The 18,949-nt window shown below is 40.9% G+C and overlaps 1 protein-coding gene across 3 annotated transcripts in view; it reads left to right on the forward strand.

Annotated features, from left to right (window-relative positions):
- Positions 1–8,933, forward strand: part of LOC104026587 (sodium/glucose cotransporter 1) — a 30,801-nt gene extending 21,868 nt beyond the window's left edge. The window contains exons 10-15 of one of the 3 annotated variants that reach the window (XM_075718097.1): positions 2,957–3,064; positions 4,142–4,292; positions 5,028–5,196; positions 7,274–7,489; positions 7,795–7,897; positions 8,710–8,933. In XM_075718097.1, the coding sequence (XP_075574212.1) occupies positions 2,957–3,064; positions 4,142–4,292; positions 5,028–5,196; positions 7,274–7,489; positions 7,795–7,897; positions 8,710–8,933 (971 nt within the window). The remainder of the gene's footprint in view (positions 1–2,956; positions 3,065–4,141; positions 4,293–5,027; positions 5,197–7,273; positions 7,490–7,794; positions 7,898–8,709) is intronic. The other 2 variants (XM_075718099.1, XM_075718098.1) reach the window with 2 other exon arrangements.
- Positions 8,934–18,949: the final 10,016 nt, after the last annotated feature.

An 18,949-nucleotide genomic window follows, 5' to 3' on the forward strand; every position in this document is an offset into this window, starting at 1 on the left:
GAGCATGGGAAGCTGAAAAGTCCTTGACTAGCATAAGCAGTACTTAGCAACAACTAAAAACATCAGTGTGTTATCAACATTCTTCTCCTACTAAATCCAAAACACAGCACTATGCCTGCTACTAGGAAGAAAATTAACTCTATCCCAGCTGAAACCAGGACACAGCCCCACTGGCTGAATGAGTGGAAAATGCTGTCCAGGACTGACACCCTGCTGGCAGTCAGAGGAAGAGGGTCTTCTGTCACAGACAGCAATATTTTGGGCCATGGACAGTCCTGAGTGCAGTGCGGGGGAAATGCCAATCTCCCTTCTCTCTAACCATCAGTGTGTTTAACAGCAGGCAGAGGTGAGATGTTCAGGTTGGAGGAGGCGTCTTTGTGTTCCTCCGCTTCTTTTTCTACTTGCTCTCCTTGTGTTGTTCAGTCCTGGTCTGACAATGTTGATTTTTTTTTTTTTTTTTTTTTTCCCCCCTGACCTGCAGCGCTTTTCAGTATCCTTTTAGAGAGGAAAGGAAGGATAGAGGCTTAGAATCACCTGCTGCCAGCAGACCAAGGATGATATCAAGCATGTCAACCCAGTGATTCAACACAGAGACAAATTTTAGAAGCTCTACTAATTTGAATCATAGAGTCATAGAATCATAGAATCGTTTAGGTTGGAAAAGACCTTTAAGATCATCCAGTCCAACCATTAACCTAACACTACCAAGTCCACCACTAAACCAATTAAGGGTAGAGTAATAATTAATTTTGTGTTTCCTGGTTTGGTGGCTGGATTGTTTTTTAATGAAAGTAAAACTAGGAATCATTAAGGTTGGAAAGGACCTTTAAGATCATCAGTCCAACACCACCATGCCTACTAAACCATGTCCCAAAGTGCCACGTCTACATGTTTTTTGAACACCTCCAGGGATGATGACTCCACCATCTCTCTGGGCAGCCTGTTCCAATGCTTGACCACTCTTTCCGTGAAGAAAGTTCTCCTAATATCCAATCTAAACCTCCCCTGGCACAACTTGAGGCCTTTTCTTCTTGTCCTATTGCTAGTTACTTGGGAGAAGAGACCAACACCCACCTCACTACAACCTCCCTTCAGGTAGTTGTAGAGAGCGATAAGGTCTCCCCTCAGGCTCCTCTTCTCCAGGCTAAACAACCCCAGTTCCCTCAGCCGCTCCTCATAAGACTTGTTCTCCAGGCTCTTCACCAGCTTCGTTGCCCTTCTCTGGACATGCTCCAGCACCTCAATATCTTTCTTGTACTGAAAGGCCTAAAACTGGACACAATATTCCAGGTGTGGCCTCACCAGTGCCGAGTACAGGGGCACGATCACTTCCCTGCTGCTGCTGGCCACACTATTCCTGATACAAGCCAGGATGCTGTTGGCCTTCTTGGCCACCTGGGCACACTGCGGGCTCATGTTCAGCCAGCTGTCGACCAACACCCCCAGGTCCTTTTTGGCCAGGCAGCTTTCTACACACTCTTCCCCAAGCCTGTAGCATTGCATGGGGTTGTTGTGACTGAAGTGCAGGATCCGCCACTGAGCCTTGTTGAACCTCATACAGTTGGCCTTGGCCCATCAGTCCAGCCTGTCCAGATCCCTCTGCAGGGCCATCCTACCCTCGAGCAGATTGCCACTCCCACCCAGTTTGGTGTCATCTGCAAACTTACTGAAGGCACACTCAATCCCCTCATCCAGATTGTTGATAAAGATATTAAACAAAACAGAGCCCTGAGGAACACCTCTTGTGACCGGTCACCAACTGGATTTAACTCTATTTACCACAACTCTCTGGGTTTGGCCATCCAGACAGTTTTTTACCCAGCAGAGGGTACGCCCGTCCAAGCCATAAGCCTCCAGCTTCCCTAGGAGAATGCTGTGGGAGACGGTGTCAAAGGCTTTACTAAAAAGTCCAGGTAGATGACATCCAAAGACTTTCCCTCATCCACTAGGCAGGCCACCAGGTCATAGAAGGAGATCAGGTTGGTCAAGCAGAACCTGCCTTTCATGAACCCATGTTGGCTGGGCCTGATCCCCTGGTTGACCTGCACATGCCTGTTGAGCGTACTCAAGATGAACCGCTCCATAATCTTCCCTGGCACCAAGGTCAGGCTAACAAGCCTGTAGTTCCCCGGGTCCTACTTCTGGCCCTTCTTGTAGATGGGTGTCACATCGGCAAGCCTCCAGTCATCTGGGACCTCCCCTGTTAACCAGGACTGCTGATAGATGATGAAGAGTGTCTTGGCAAACTCCTCTCCCAGCTCCCTCAGTACTGTCAGGTGGATCCCATCTGGCTCCATAGTCCAGGTGGTGTAGCAGGTCGTTAACTGCTTTCTCCTGGATTATGGGGACTCCATTCTGCTCCCCATCCCTGTCTTCCAGCTCAGGGGGCTGAATGCCCTGGGGATGACTGGTCTGGCTATTAAAGACTGAGGCAAAGAAGGCATTAAGTACCTCAGCCTTTTCCTCATCCTTGGTGGCAATGTTCCCCCCCTCCATCCGATAAATGATGGAGATTCTCCTTGGCTTTCTTTTTGTTGTTAATGTATTGGTAGAAACATTTTTCATTATCACTTACAACAGCATCCAGATTGAGTTCTAGCTGGGCTTTTGCCTTTCTAATTCTCTTTCTGCATTACCTAATGAGATCCTTGTACTGTTCTTGAGTTGCCTGCTCCTTCTTCCAAAGGTGGTAAACTCTCCCTTTTTTCCTGAGTCCCAGCAAAAGCTCCCTGTTCAGCCAGACCAGTCGTCTTCCCTGCCAGTTCATCTTACCACACATGGGGACAGCTCACTCCTGTGCCTTTAAGACTTCCTTCTTGGAGAATGCTCAGCCTTCATGGACCCCTTTGCCCTTCAGGACTGCCTCCCAACTTGGGAGCAACCTGTGTCTCCAATTTGGGAGCAATCTGTTGTCTATATGACCTTGCCTAACCCTGTCTCCCTATCCTCTCCTCAGACGTGGTGGCTTGTGTTGTGCCTGAAGTCTGCCAGCAGTACTGTGGCACCGCAGTTGGCTGTACAAATATTGCTTATCCAAAAATGGTAGTGGAGCTTATGCCAGATGGTAAGACACGGTCTGTATTTTTTGTTTGTTTGTTTTAGGAAAGGTGAGGCTGCCAGACTGTAAAAACAGGTGATACAGGGAGCCCAAGTCCCATACTTAGTTCAAAAATTCTTGCTAGAACTATGTACTATTAATCAAAGGGGTAGTCTGTGTTAGTTGTAGCTGTAGGTGCACAATGGCTACACATTGACAAGGTCAGCTCTCATCTGGCAAATACTGGGTGATGAAATGGTAATTGAGCTCCCTTTCTGTGAAGGTAAAAAATAACCTGCTTTGCCAATGATTAATAAAAGACTGTCTCTGCCAGGATTTCTGAGTTGGAGGCATATGCCTGCAGTCCTGCTAAGCCCGCTGAGGTGGGAGGAGAAAATATTCTATGTACACACTGTCCCACAGGACACCTGTTCAATGACAGAATAAGGCACCACTCTGGAGAGGACCATGTATACATAGAAAAATTTCTGCAGAAAACCACAGAGCTGGTTCATAAGGCTAGAAAGACAGATTATGATATTATACAGACCATGGTACTTCCCTGGTATCTTTAGTACTTCCCCATTGTATTATAACTGTTGTACATACTGTTATTAGTACACTACAGTACTTCTCCATACTGTGTTGACTAGATCATGCCATCTGGAAAAGTGGCTTACTCTGATTTTCAAACAGTAAAAGAACCCTTTTTTTTTCTGAACAACTAGTTTACAGATATACACAAGCAAGTGAGCACTCACCTGCAAACAAAGGAAATTATTTTTATAACTGTTGGGGAAAGTCTACATAATATTTCTTTCTTATTATTTCAGCATTTAATTGGACAGCATTCACAAAAGAAGTACCTATGTTCTAAAAGCTCAAGAGTTGCCTTGTCACTGCTGTAAATGGCTTTTCCAAAGCTCAGCAGACATCAGGCTGCTTGCATTGCAAGTGAACATCAGGCAGGCGTCAGCACATAAATACACCAGACACGCTCATAGCTGGCTGACTTGAAAGGGTCAGACAAGCACTGTGGATGGTGCCACGTACTGCTACTCCTGACTGAACGCTCATCCCAGTTCACCTCTCTTTGTATTTCAGGTCTGCGGGGTCTGATGTTGTCAGTCATGTTGGCCTCCCTTATGAGCTCCCTGACTTCCATTTTTAACAGTGCTAGCACCTTGTTCACTATGGACATTTACACCAAAATTCGATCACGACCATCTGAGAAAGAGCTTATGTTAGCTGGAAGGTAAGCGCAGCTGAGTCTTCCCCAGCCGTGCCAACACAGCGAGCACAAGCTGCCTTGCAGACCACAGCCTCCCAACACGGCGCTCCGTGCCCGGCCGAAACCCGCTCCGCAGCGTGCGGGCAGTGCAGCAGTGATCTCCTGCGGCCAGGCAGCCTGTCCCGCCGCGCCCTTTCCTTCAGCGGGGAAAAAAAAAGACCTTGCTTCCAATTTAATTGACAGTGGTGCATGAAGTGGCTAAACTAATTCTCAACACTTCCTACTGCTATTCAAAGGGAACTATTTTAAAATATGGAACCATAGAATCGTTCAGGTTGGATAAGATCATCCAGTCCAACCATTAACCTAACACTACCAAGTCCACCACTAAACCAAATAAGGGTAGAGTAGCAATTTCATGTTTCCTGGAACATCTTCATAGGCTTTATGCTACACCATACTACAGCATCAACGAACTAGTTCTTCTAGTTGATCTGCTATTGATTTTTCTCTACAAAAAACAAAGGAAAAAAAGTGATTTTCTACATTTTGCTTGCATGTTTAGCTGTATGCCGATGGATAGTTGACAGACACAATATCCAACTTGGATTTCCTTTGTTCAATAGTAATTGGCCATTAGCATTGCTTTGCTGGTTGAATACAAAATGAACATTTCAATTATTGATTAATTGCTGTTTTTTTCTTTCTGATAGGTGCTTCTAAGCAGGTGGCTAACTGAATATCTGGCTATGTTTACAGGGCATTTATGTTAGTTTTAATTGGCGTCAGCATTGCCTGGGTTCCTGTGGTGCAGTCAGCTCAAAGTGGGCAGCTCTTTGATTATATTCAGTCAATTACCAGCTACCTGGGACCTCCCATTGCTGCTGTCTTCCTGCTTGCCATCTTCTGCAAGCGAGTCAATGAGCAGGTAAGTACAAATTAGGAAACAGGTATGCTGCATGTTCCTTTAGGCATTAGGACAACTTTTTTTATTTTGGCATCTTTTATTAGCAGCTTCTTCCTGTTTATTTTGATCCTACTACAGCCCAGGGATTCTGTGTTTCCATACCCCAGTACTCTGTGTTTCCGTACGGCAGGGCCTGAGATTTCAGAGATAAGTTTGAAAAAGTTTTTTGCTAATCTGATAAATAGTCACCTAGGAATTCCTGAATAGCTCTGAAACTTAGGTTATCTATCACTTTGCCAAGAGTATGTAAAATGGATAATTTATGGGGGCATATTTGAAAGTAATCTTTTAGGATATTGGCCACCAAACTGCTTTATGAAAGGTATCACCTTTCACCTTCCTCTTGACCACTATATATTTTGTCAACACTCTTTTAAACAAACATGCTGTTGTTTTATGCATTGTTTCCCATTGCTTTTAGGACCCAGTCTGGGAATCACTGATTTTGACTTGTAGAGCAGTGAACTGAGAAATATTGTACTTAAGCCTTTGTAAGTAACTCAGAAGGCATGAGGTCTGTCATGTGCTTTGATGGGACCATAGGCCAGTCATGGTAACTGGGGTCTCAGGCATTCTGAAAACTCAGTACCCAGGAATTCAGCTTCTTTTCTATGATACTAGGAATAACAGCACCTGCCTGTTGCTCAGGTTTGCTCCAAGGAGGATAAGTTCAATGAGAAAGCCTAGAGAGAGAAGGTTTTTGAACATAGCTTAAGCTGTTTTCTCACTATTTTCTCTCAAGACCAGTTCAGTGCTTATGTGTGTGTATATCCAAGAAAAGCATGTTTTACACACAAGGGATGTTCTGTTTCCTACCCCAGTATGGCTAAACCTCACAAATGGATTAAATCTTTGTGCCCTTTGTGAAAATCTGTCATTGACTTTAGCAGGAATTTTACCTGAGTAAGGATTCAGTATAATCCTCAGAGGTTTGGGTACATTGCACAATTTAAATTTGGGCAAATAGGGGAGACAAACATCAAAGCTTCTGATAATTGGAGCCTTGCATAAGATAAATTCCAATATTGTAATTACTTGTAAGATTTATCAGCATTTCTTGCCCAGAATTATTCTTCTTTCTGCTAGAAATAGAATTAACTGTCTTGTCCTACTCCGAAACATTTTTGTGACTTTGACCACTGGATAATTAAAACTGTTTTATTCTTAAATGCAGCATTAAATGTAGCATATTCTTTAATCAGGAATTATAACTTTGCATTACTATCATTAATTTTCTGACTTCACAAACTCCCGGAATGGTTGAGATCGGAAGGCACCTCTGGACTAGCACAATCCCCCCTTACCCAAAGTAGGGCTAACAAAAGCAGGATGCTCAGGTCCTGTCCAGTTGGGTTTTGAATATCTCCAGGGATAGAGACTCTATGATGTGTCTAGATAACCTGTTCCAATCACCATTACAGTAAAAGGGAAATATATTTATGTTTAAACAGAATTTCCCATATTTCAGTTTTGTGCCCAGACACAAAAGTTTTGTGCTGTGTGTCTTTTATACTTTGTGCTAGAGTAATATTAAACCTAGCAGCAAAACATCCAGCAAAAGTGTTGAGAATTAACTTTTAACTAATTACTAACAAGGTGATTAGAAAATAAGCCAGACACGTATTTCAGGAGGAATGACACACACTTGCTAGCGGATTCCATCAGGCTAGAACAGTCAGGGATTTAGCCCTCAAAGATAAAAAAGATATGTAGTGGGATGCGTAGTCTGTGGCTAGAGCCTGTCCTGTATAAGGAGAGCATTGTCTGGAGATGGATGAACTTTGAGAAATGAGCTGCATAAGGTGTTCTCCATATTCCGTCTCTGAGCTGCTGCTCATTGCCCCTTTCAGTAGTATTAATAAACTGAGCTGTAAATACGGTCACTGAAAGTACAGCTGGGTTAAAACCCATGTGCCAAAGCCAATGTAATCTAACACATAACTACCTCCATGTTTTCTCCAGCAACTATTCAGAGCTTAGAGCTTATTTTCATGCCTGAAATTACTAATTTTGGTAACTTCTGTCACTTTGTCTGCAGGGTGCCTTCTGGGGCCTGATGGTTGGGCTGCTAGTTGGACTCAGTAGAATGATTGCAGAGTTTGCCTACGGAACTGGCAGCTGTGTGACCCCTTCCAAATGCCCATTCATCATCTGTGGGATTCATTACCTTTACTTTGCAATGATTCTTTTTGGGGTTTCCACCATCGTCATCCTGTCAGTCTCCTTCATGACTAAACCCATTCCCGATGTACATGTGAGTATTATTGCAGTCCTGCTCCTCAAGAAATGGAACTCTGAAACCACTAGTTTTAAACACTGCCACTTGGTATATTACCTCCTGACATTTCAGCTACACACATCATATAGTCCTTGTAAGAAAGCAAAGGAAATAGTCTTCATTTACCTGTCACAAATCTTCAGTGACTCCTAGTAATACTAAAAATTGACTTAAGATATTTGGGGTGCCACAGTCTTATAGCTTGTTCATGTGCTGGCCAGACTGATTCGTCTCTGTGTAGTAAGGCTGTAGATTTATAAACTCATTTTGTTTCATGGCAGCTTTACCGCTTGTGCTGGTCTTTGCGGAACAGCAAAGAAGAGCGTATTGATCTTGACGCAGATGAGGAGCAGGACAAAGCTGATGAAAAAGATGCGGAATCAGGTAACTGTTGAATATGTATAGACTTTATCAATATATTTGAGTATCCCTATTTCATTGCTGAAGAAACGTGCTTGATATTCAAAGACACAGTTCCTCCCCATCAACAACAAACCTCAAACCCCACATATTTAAATGGCTAGTAAGCCAAGCTCAGTGTAAATCCAAAGTGAAATGGATTTGAAGGGAGAAAATCTTGTTCTCTAGGTAGCTAGGTGTCAGTTCTAGGACTAAAACAATGGAGATGCCTTAGGTCAGAGGTGGTATGCATTGGTGGGCTAGCATTTGGAATGAAACAACAAGAATTCACTTGGAAATAGTGGGTAGTAGCCAGGATTGAAGGAGCACTGATGTGGTGCAAGGCACCATGAAAGCGACTTGCCAGACATTCATCTGGGCAAATGCACCTGCTCTCTTTGCTGGGTCTCTGGTTCTGCTGCTAAGTTCCTTTTCATAAATATCCTCAAATTCATTTACTTGTCTTCTAATTAAAAGTGTAGAAAGTATTGAAAGAAAGGAGTGTAAGCTTTGCAGTGTGGTTTGCTTCTCCAGTACCAGACCAAGTCTCTAGGCTGCAAAAGGCACAAGTGTCTTCTGCAAAAGGCTCTCTTGCAGCATGTAGAAAATCACTCTTTTTCCAGGAGGACTTATTAACTTGATTGTTGTACTGCCTTGTACTAAAATGTTTCCATGTAACTATGACCATAAATCAGAACAACTGCATTAAATACAGGAATGCCCTCAGTCACAGAGATCTTCTAGTGCATGCAGTTGTCCGTGCTTACATTTCATGACCGGTGTGTTATTCCTTCCAGTTAACGAGGAAAGTGAAGAAGAACCGGGATGCTTTAAGAAAGCGTACAACTGGTTCTGTGGCTTAGAACAACAAAAAGGACCCAAACTCAGCAAGGAGGAAGAGGAAGCATTGAAGAAGAAACTGACTGACACAAGCGAAGTGCCACTTTGGAGAAATGTTGTGAATATCAATGGCATCATCCTATTGGCTGTGGCTGTATTTTGCCATGCCTTCTTTGCATAAACCTCTGATTACAGTTCTGAAATTGTACTGTATTGTCAAGCAAAACCAATGACTTGTAGATTTACAGAGTTAGATACACAGTATTGTCATTGTCTGTTTTTGTAAAAAATCAGGGTGACTTCCTTGCTGATTTTGTGATCATAATTTCAACAATCTAAAGATGAAAGCCACTGGGATTTCAAGAGAGAGAATATCTGTTTAGACATTGAATCAATCCAGGGCTAATCGAGGTTCAAAATTTCCATCCAATATTCTCTCTACTCCTGATACATTTCATATTTTAGATGCAGAATGAGGCTGCATGAGCCATATTTCATATCAGGGTTGATTTTCAACCCTTCTTCTTCTAATCATTCAGATTTCTTTTTCCTTTGGCTATGATAATTTGATTAGAAAAAACCCACAACAACTGAGGCACCATATTATGAATTCAAATTTAAAAAATCATTTTTGTTCCCTCCAAGCATGGGATATCTTAAGTAAAGGATTTATGTATATATTGATGTATTTGACACTATATCTAACTTTCCATTATAACTTTTTTTCCCTTTTTCTCACTTTTCATTGTGTTGTGTTTCTCAGTAATCAGTGGAACACTAACCGTCTGAACTGATCGCATTTTGAAATTAGGGAAAACACGTCTTGATGATCTTAATAAGAATTCTGTTTACGATAGATTCTCTGTTTAAGATTAACTTCAAAAGGTCCTCCTCTCCAAACATTTTAATACATATCTATACTTGAATGTGAAGCTTTTTTATACAAAATACATATATTATATATACATATACAATACATTATATATATGCACAATATATATTATATATATTTAAAATAATGTGTGTGGTGTGTGTGCGCGCACGTATGTATATATTTATTTATTACTGATCAATTCCCATCTTGGTATGTCAAAGTTAACCTCTACCCACAATTACTAGGACCTCTTTATCGTGGGGCTGGTGTTAATGTATTGCCTCTTTCTACGAACTGTACTACAGAACAATCCATGCACATGGTCCAAAGCATCAGAAGGCTGGGTTTGCATTTTTCTTTCAAGTACATTTGAGGGCTCTGTACTGCTTTATACAAAGCTATAAATCTTTCCTCTGAATATTTCATTGAGAAATAGAATTCCTGCTGTATGACAGTATGAGTTAACAGTTCATGAAGGAGAAGAGTCACAGCTGCAGGATATCCGCTAAACCAGTCTGATTGTCTCCACTTGGTAAGTTTGATACCAGCTGGTGATAGAGGAAAAGATAGATTTAACACTTTAAAGCAAAAAGCAATAGATCTTCTTATCATCTAAGTCAGCTTCCTGGGGAATCAAGTGTAAAAAGAAGGCACTGGTTGCCGCAGTCAAGTGGCATCACAATTCCTTGTTTCTGTTGCACACGTATCGTGGGATGCTGCATTGTCTCAGAGCATTTCAGTATTCTACAGCAGGATGCACCGGACTTGGAGTAAGTGCATCTAGATAGGAAGCCAGTGTAGTCTCTCTGCATGTGCTACACCACACTGTTGCTGACTCCTGCAGCTTTAATCACTCTCCCTTCATAATCTTCTGACAGTATCTTTTCTTCATTTGGATCTAAACCAAAATGCTCTGGATTCTAGTAGAATTGCTGCTCTTCAGTATAATCTCTGCAGTATACTGAAAGGTTTTGCATGGGCCAGATCCAGTCAATACTATATAAATACCAGTGCAAACCTTTTTCTTACAGTTAATGCAGTGATTGAGTATTTTAAAGACCATGGAATTAATTATATTTAATGGACTATGAAGACTTGTATGTATTAAAGTATTTGTATATTTTGAAGTATTTGGTGTCCACAAAATGATGGGGTTTTTATATAATATGATGGAAGACAGCAAAACTTAATTTGGTGTCGATTTTGGCTCTGAGTAATAGTAGTGGATGACAAACAAATAAGAAAGACTTTAATGAGGATTGCTCAGATTTCTCTTTGTTGTGCTTTGTTACAAAAAGAAAAATATGGTGAAATTATACAACCGTTTGGATGAAGACAAATAACACAAATTACTTCCTGGCAGGCTGAGCAGCCTTTAGATGACCTCCTGGTTAATCAGGCACTTTCACTTCATTTTCCTTCCAGGATTAAACAATTTTGAAAAACTAATTCTCAGTTTCCAAGGGATGTTCACATACATCCTCAGAAACCTGCTTTCATTCCGGTCTGAAAACTGGACGTTGTTGAGGGCAGAGTTCAAATGTTTACATAATGTTTGACTGCTGCTTAGAGTACTCCTCTAATTTTGTAGAATTTCATAGAAAAATTGCCTGATATATGGACAGCTGATAAAACTTTTTATGTTTAGATTAATAGTTAAATGCCACCTCAGGTTGGTAGCTATTACATTCAAAGGCAGTTTCATGATTTTAAGGAAGAAAATGTCTTTTCAAGAAAGTGTGTTTTCTTTAGTCCTCAGGGGAGCTCTGTCCACGTTACAGCTGTCGCTGTGAGACACTGTCAGACAAAACCCAGAAAGTAGCTTCCACTGTCCTGGGCATGCTCATGCTTTAGAAATGGGAACAGTGAGCACATGCTTGTTTCCCACATTTGACTATAAATTTGAAGTACTTCTGGTTAGTGGAGAGACTCCACACGTATCTCTGGCTAATAGCACAATACACATGCATGGCCTGTATAGCATAATACACCTCCGTTTCAGGTGATCCTGAGGCATCCCAGCTTATCCTGTCAGGTAAGATATAGGGTTACAGCTTATCTTTGTTAGAAATACAGAATTATTTTAAATGAACTGCACAAAATAAAACAAAATTTAAAATTCACCTAGTAGCACTGTAAGCCAATTACAACACTGATATATAAAGAACACACACTAAACAAATCAGATCTTCCATTTCAGAATTACTACATAATTTTCAGGCCAAGTCCTGAAAAAGGGTAACCACTTTTCAATTATGTTTTCATTTTCCTGTATCAAGTATCTCACAAATGGTAATTATTAGTGATCATGAGAACACTCTGTTCTTAGAACTCAGAATTTGGTTTTATTCCTATTTTGTTATTGAAATCATGCACTGAAATGCAACAGTCACTGGGGGAGCGAAGGTCTGTGGCTTAATTTGGAATACATCTGCAGTGACCATGGCTTGGTTTTAATGTCTGTCGATGGTGAATTAGGATATAGCACAAGGCTGAGTTCTTCAGGTGTAAGTGATCATTGTGAGCAGAGCACTGTCAGCAGCTGCGCTTGCTAATTGGCTCAATTCCTGCTCAGATCACTTTCTTAACCGGCAAAATTTAGGAACATTTATAGGAAGTAAAAGCTGACACACAAACGAGGAGCAAAGAGTAAGGATAAATATACACATCACCCGCAGTGACTGGCATTTGGGAGAAAAGCTATAGAGCCTTCGTTATTGTCTTTGAAGAGCACTTGAATTCATTGGTTGGAAGCATTGAGCTGGAGGAGAGTTTAAGCTGATATTCCTGGGGACAGGCAGTCACGCTGCACAGAGAAGTTGTTCACAGGCTATGGGGTCAGAGCAAAGCTGTTCTGAAGAAGGCTGCTGGGTTTTTAAGATTTATTTAATGATCTTACGTCCTCGCTGCATGTCTCTGTGTCCTGCACCTGCAGTGTTACTACGTGGTAGCAAGAAAGCGAGGGAAGAGAGCAGCGACTAGAGCTTCCCTTCTGTCTAACTTAAGATACAGTATCACAGATTTAACAACAGAGGGCGATACATCACTAAGAAAGATGAGAAATGCAAAAAAAACCCTCAGTTTTCACTTGGTGATTCATGGCATTTTCTCATGGAGTGTGTATTGCAGGCCTGTACTAGAGAACTTAAAGGATGGCATAAATCTGCACTCACTCCAATATCTACTAGTTCTGATGAAAGAGAGTATAACCAGCACCAGTGCCTGGGGTTATGACCCTTATTATTAATAAAATAGGATAGCTTTTTTGTCTCTCCTGAAGAACACTCCATGTTGTTATCATCTACCATGGGAAGCTGAGAAAAAGAATAATTTCCCTGGAGCTCTTGTGCCCACCCTCTCCTCACCTGGCAGTGCTTAAGGCTAGAGCAGCTCTGCGTGTGCTGTACCAGCAGCTCCCCTACTTTTCTTAAGGTACCTGGAAGAACGTCAAGCTGAGGTAAGTGTGAGCTCATCATTACTCTGTGCAGCATTTTTATTTACAGTATCTGAGCCTATAACTTTGAAAACTTACCTAATATTCAAAGTATCTTAAAACAAATTATTACAATCGTTTTCATTCAAATTGCAAATTTTGTCTTGCTAAAAATAGGTCCTGTGCTTGAACTTTTCAGCATATTCCTTTTGTGTATAGCCACAGAAAAGACATTCTGCCCTTCTGGTTTAATGTAATTAGCCAAACCTGACTTTCTCAGACTCTTTATTTTGTCCTTAGACAAATCTCTCACTTCTATACTTTTTTTTTTAAGATTAGAAAATGTAGTGGTGGGAAGCAAAAACACTCCCTGCTTTGGAACATGAAGAGCTAGAATGAAAAGCTGCCATTTTCCAGAGCAGGACAGAGTGGTCTCCAACTCCTGGACTTCTGAAAGCAAATGGGGACAGGGAAGTGAGCCTGTAGTTGCAAGAACAAACAGCCATAATATTCTTAATCTTCCTGAAACTGTTAGAAAAAAAATTATATAAACCTTTGTGCATTCAAAATGAGCTCTGTCTGGGTGGGACGCAAGGCTTGCTCAAGAAGGTCTTGTTTCCCATGAATGTAGCTGTCTTATCTTCTCCTGGTATCGCTGAGAATTGTTAGGCAGCTGATTTGAAAACTTGGTCTGTGTAGAGTGTAACCGAACTAATTCTAGTATTGACCAAGGACCACATTAATTATAACTGGGCCTTAATAATTGTTGGCTTCAAATCATTTTTTATTGCTGTTAAAAATCTGCCCAGGTTCTAATGTCATTGTAGTGCAGAGCACTGGAGCATATAGCGCTAAAAACAAAGACTTGCTGTATGCACAGCATTCCTTTCGAAACAATGAGTTTAATTACAGTGTATTGAGAGTGCCAGATCCTGGCATGTTAATGTACGTATTTATAATGTGTAATTCACAAAGTAATTCAAAAGGATCTTTAGCATTTTTGTGACCAAGTCTGTGGCAGCTTTATTATGGAGTATACTCGACTGAAACCTAAGTCAGTCCAAGGGGAAGCATTCATCAGCTGTGTTTCTTTGATCCAGCTAATTGTTTTGCTGACACCTAGAGTGCTAATGAAATTGCCCAGCCTCACAAATTAGGGCCTGTTGTCTCTCATTCCAAAGCTATAGACAGCCATGGCACTCCCCATAAGCATTATACTTCAGTACTTTTCCTGGTCCTTAGTCCTTGGCTGCACATTGAATGAATGTTCAATACCAGGACAACTGCAAAGCACGTCTCCAGGACTAAGTCTGTGACTTGGGTCAGAAAACATGTCCTAATTTGAAAAAGGAGAGAATGCCCATAGAAAACTACCAGTACTGCAGGTTGCCCATTTAGCATCATGCAACAGTTTCATCATGCTCTTGGTGAAGTTCATGGGGAACGTGACCCAAACTGTTCCTGCCTTTAGACTTGCTAGGACAGGTGACCTTGTAGTTTTATCAGAATGTCAGTACTAGAAGGATTTTAGGATGCATTTTTCATTTTGTGCACTGTCTTAAGGGCAACATTGTACTCGGCAGTTGAGTAATAACTGACAGAAGACCAAACACTGCTACGGCCAAAGGATATCTTGGGTTAACTCCAACTTGATTTAGAAATCACTGTTACTGTAACTTCTGTACATCATTTTCTCCTTTGTTTCAAAACTTAGTGTACCTTAGAAGAAAAAGAAAATCCTTAATCATAAGGATATTTTTTTTAGATATGAAAATTCATTAAATGATTATTTGCTAAATTATAGAATCAAAGTTAGTTTAACAGTGAATAAGAGTACTGAGAATTCCAAAGCTAACAATCCAGGCTTTTCTACTCAATTCTTTTTACCCTACAATTTCTGCTCGTACCACTTGCTTGTTTTCTGTCTCTCTTCCAAACATGTTTGGGGTCAACTTGGATATTACCTTTTTTCACCATCGGTTGCTCTATTTGTGAAAACTTTTTCAAGGACTTATTCATGATTGCCTTGATTTCCCAACTACTATTTCAGAGCTGTAATCTCATCTCCCATCTTTAACATCTCCCTGCTTTAACAGGGAGATTCAGAAATACACTGAAACATATCTCCAAAATTATTGGACATCTTAGTAACTGTTAACATTGGTGGATGGTCTTGCTATCTACATGTTGGGTTTGTGCCTTGTTACTAAATATATGGGTGGCTGATAGTATAAGCCCTATAAAATTGTATTTCTTCCTTTTTTGTTATATCTTCTAATAAAACAGTGTATGTTATTTCCTGCCAAATAACATAAAAAGAAAGCATATCTACATTTTTCCGGGGGAAAAAAAAAACCCCAAAACCATATTGGGACATTTAGTTAGGAGTTTTACCTATTTGGCTAATTTCAATTACATTTGAGATCTCAAAGGTCTTTATGAAGAATGTGAAGGGATGTTTCAGGTGTTGAACTGTGGCTGAGAAACTCATTTTAGGAAGGAGATTTGGGAATTGGCATACTACTATGGGAGCAATTGTGTGTTACATTTTAATATACCCTAAAAAATGATTTTGTAGAATAAAAACTTACCTTGCAATTCAGGTTCCGTATAATCAGGATTACAAAGTAGATAGTGTGATATTTTTTTGCTATATCGGGTAGATCTGTGCATTGTTCCCTTGTCTCCCACACTGTGGCAGGGTCTGCTGCCCTGTGCCTGTGCTGTACACTCTCCTGCACTGGCCTCCTGCAGTATAACCCAGTATGTGACACCAAATGTTTGTGGACACCAAGATAATACAGCTCTAGAAACCCACAGATTGCAAAATTGTGTTCTGCAATAAATGGGATTATTTCTGCTTTAGCTCATGTTCTCTGTAGCACCCTATGCTTCACATAGGCTGTTTAACTCCGCCACCATTGTCATACATTGTGCTGTGCTCTTGCAAACATTTATCATCTGCAGTCCTTCCAATAAACTGCAGCAAGGTGCACCACACCTGAGCATGTGAATTTGAATTATAATATCTGAAACCTTTTTGTTAGTAAATATAGCTTTATAAGTAAAAAAAAAAAGGTTCGTGGCTGTTCTGTATGCAGATTTTGAATATTGGTGTTTATATAGGCAGTACATGGTCAATATGGCCAAATGGAATTACTGTTGTGATTGAAATATTGTATTTTAGATTGTCAGATGTAATAGTGCCAAAGAATTGCTGAGACAAAAGCTTAGATGTGGAAGGTGTACCACTAGCATCCACATTTCAGAGTTCAGTTAAGGCTTTGTTCCATTTTTGTACTGTGCGTGTATATAAGACAAGAACATTGATACCATATAGAGCCTTATTTGGAAACAGTTTATACTGTCTTTAAAGCAATGATCAGGCAGATGCCCAGAATGCAGTACTTAAGGTCCAAGTCAGCTAAAAACCTTCCAGTCAGAGCACTTCAGTCTGGATGGTCTTATTTCTACATCTGAACAAGCTAATTATTTTGTGAACTCGTTGACGTGTGATACCTGAATTATCGGGGAAGGCTGTGACAGAAGTTTGGAACTGAGCTAAAATGATCATTGTTACTGCATATTCCCGCAGCAGTTTTGTAAGCGTAGATGAGCCTTACCCCATCCTGTGTTGTTCCCTAGTCCTTTACTGAACATTTAGCATGTTATTAAGCTGCCTGGCTGTCTTTTATTGAATTGGATACACTCTGGCATCAATATGTATTACGTATGAGCGCCTTATGTATGTAAAGTGTGTTTAAACGGCAGAGTTCCTCCAAGATCCTGCTGGGAGGGAATCAATCCAACTGACTCAATACTTTTAAATCACATCTTTATAGGAGAGGAAATTCACCGTTTGGTTAGGTTATGGAAGAGAAACATTTTAACTTTAATCACTCCTACAGAGTAAGTTTACACTTTGTATAAGGGTAATGCAGTTTGCAGTGTGACAGTAGGTTTCTGCAATGGAAAAACAGCCCTGACAAAGAACTCCTTTATACAGATGATGCAGCTTCTTTGTAGCTACAACTTGGTAACTTCTAGATATAAAAATACCATGTGAGAGCAAAAACTGAGTGAAAACAAATGGGACTTCCTGTGAAGCAGAGTCAGCTGCACTATCACACCTTTCTTGGTCGCTGAGAACGGCCAGGATTTGTCCTGCTAGCTTGCTTTATTTCTTTTCCAGGCCTTCTGTTGACGCCTCTTAAATTACACATTTGCAACTGCAGACAGAGAAATTTGTAACATACCTGTAGTGACCTGCCTTGACTGCACAGTGAGTAAAATGCTATTGAACTTCCCACGATTTCAACTGCCCATCAGCTCTAAACACAGGAACTACCGTATTTCCTTCAGGCAATTTATGTCTTGTTGGATAGGCTTGCATCTACAAACAACTTGAACTTTCTATGTTATTCTCAATTCTATGAGGTTAAAGTTTTGAGTTTTTTAAAGAAAAAAAGAAGAAACACATTATTCCAAAATAGGGAACATTTTCAGTTCTCTGTTGTGTTTATCTCATCTCTCTGTTTAGGCACCTGTTAATCGTAGAATACTTGAGGTTGGAAGGGCCCTCTGGAGATTGCTTTGTCCAACTCCTGTTGGACTAGACCACAACATTAAGATCAGCTTTGCTCTCACCCCCTCCTTCTCCCTCAAAAGTGAGCCACAATGGCAAAACTTTTCAGTTCTGGCACAACACTTCCATTTCCATTATATTTGTTAATTTTTGTACTCAAAGGATAGATTACAGCTGTACAAAACTACGAAATACCAAGCACTAGTACAAACATGAAGGCACTTTTGTTCCATACTGTAACCAATTTCAGATAGGGGTCAGACCCCTCTTCTGTTAGAGGCAGTGGGGTCTGCCCCCAACAGAGCTTTACCAAGGGCTACCCTAGTAAAGTCATTCTGACTTTTGTGCCTTTTAGCCTAAGCGTAGACAACTGCACATGGCAGCTCTGAGCCTGGATCCAAGCACACAGAAGGAGAAAACCTGCCTGTTGGGATCCTCACCAGCTTAAAAACACAGGAGCAATCACCGTAGCTAACGCTCAGGGAGAGGCTGCTGGCACATACAGCAAGAGCAGGGCTCAGAAGGGGCTGCAAAGTAAAGCAAGGGCTGCTACTACAACTCTCTTTGAGAAGTCATTAGCTGGGGGTATTAGTGTGTTGCATGGATAAATCTCATCCCAGGGACAGGGTTAGGCTGAGGTGCTCTTAGCCCAGGGCAGAGGTGTCCATCTCCACCAGATTCACTGCTGGCAAGTTTTGGCAGCAACTCTATCTGTTAGAACCATGCTGATAAGTATTTGGTTATATTTTAGGCTGGGAAAGTCTCATAATTCTCTACGGGAAGCCCTTCTATGATGTTGCCATTGCTTTTTCTGTGATCATGCTCTAAATGGTTGTAATCCCATGTTCAACAAATGTTTGCAGCAGAACTCATGTAAATTCCTGTCGTTGGGTCAATTTCTCAGCATAGACAAGACTGCTGGAGAGGTTAATTATGAACCTTTCTTTCTAACATAATTAGTTATTGATTAATGTTTGATAGGCTGAGATTAAAAAAAAAAAAGGAAGGAGAGAACATTATGAAGAAAACAAAAAAGATTGGTTTCTTGTATCACAGGAAAATCTTGATAACTCAGGAAATAACCCCTAGTGGAGAATTCTAGACTTGCGAACTTTTCCCCCATCATTCTGCTCATGACCTGCAATATAGATGTGAAATTGATTACAAATGACTTTTCAGGAGGAACCGATCCAGAGTAACCAAGGAAGTGAGTTTTATTTTTGAAGGTCTCTTATAATCACGCAACTTTTACAGACCAGCCAGACAACAACAGAGGGCAATAGATCTCTATGAAACATCACGTTT

The sequence above is a fragment of the Pelecanus crispus genome, chromosome 11 (genome assembly GCF_030463565.1).
Source record: "Pelecanus crispus isolate bPelCri1 chromosome 11, bPelCri1.pri, whole genome shotgun sequence".
NCBI classification, from domain to species: Eukaryota; Metazoa; Chordata; class Aves; order Pelecaniformes; family Pelecanidae; genus Pelecanus; species Pelecanus crispus.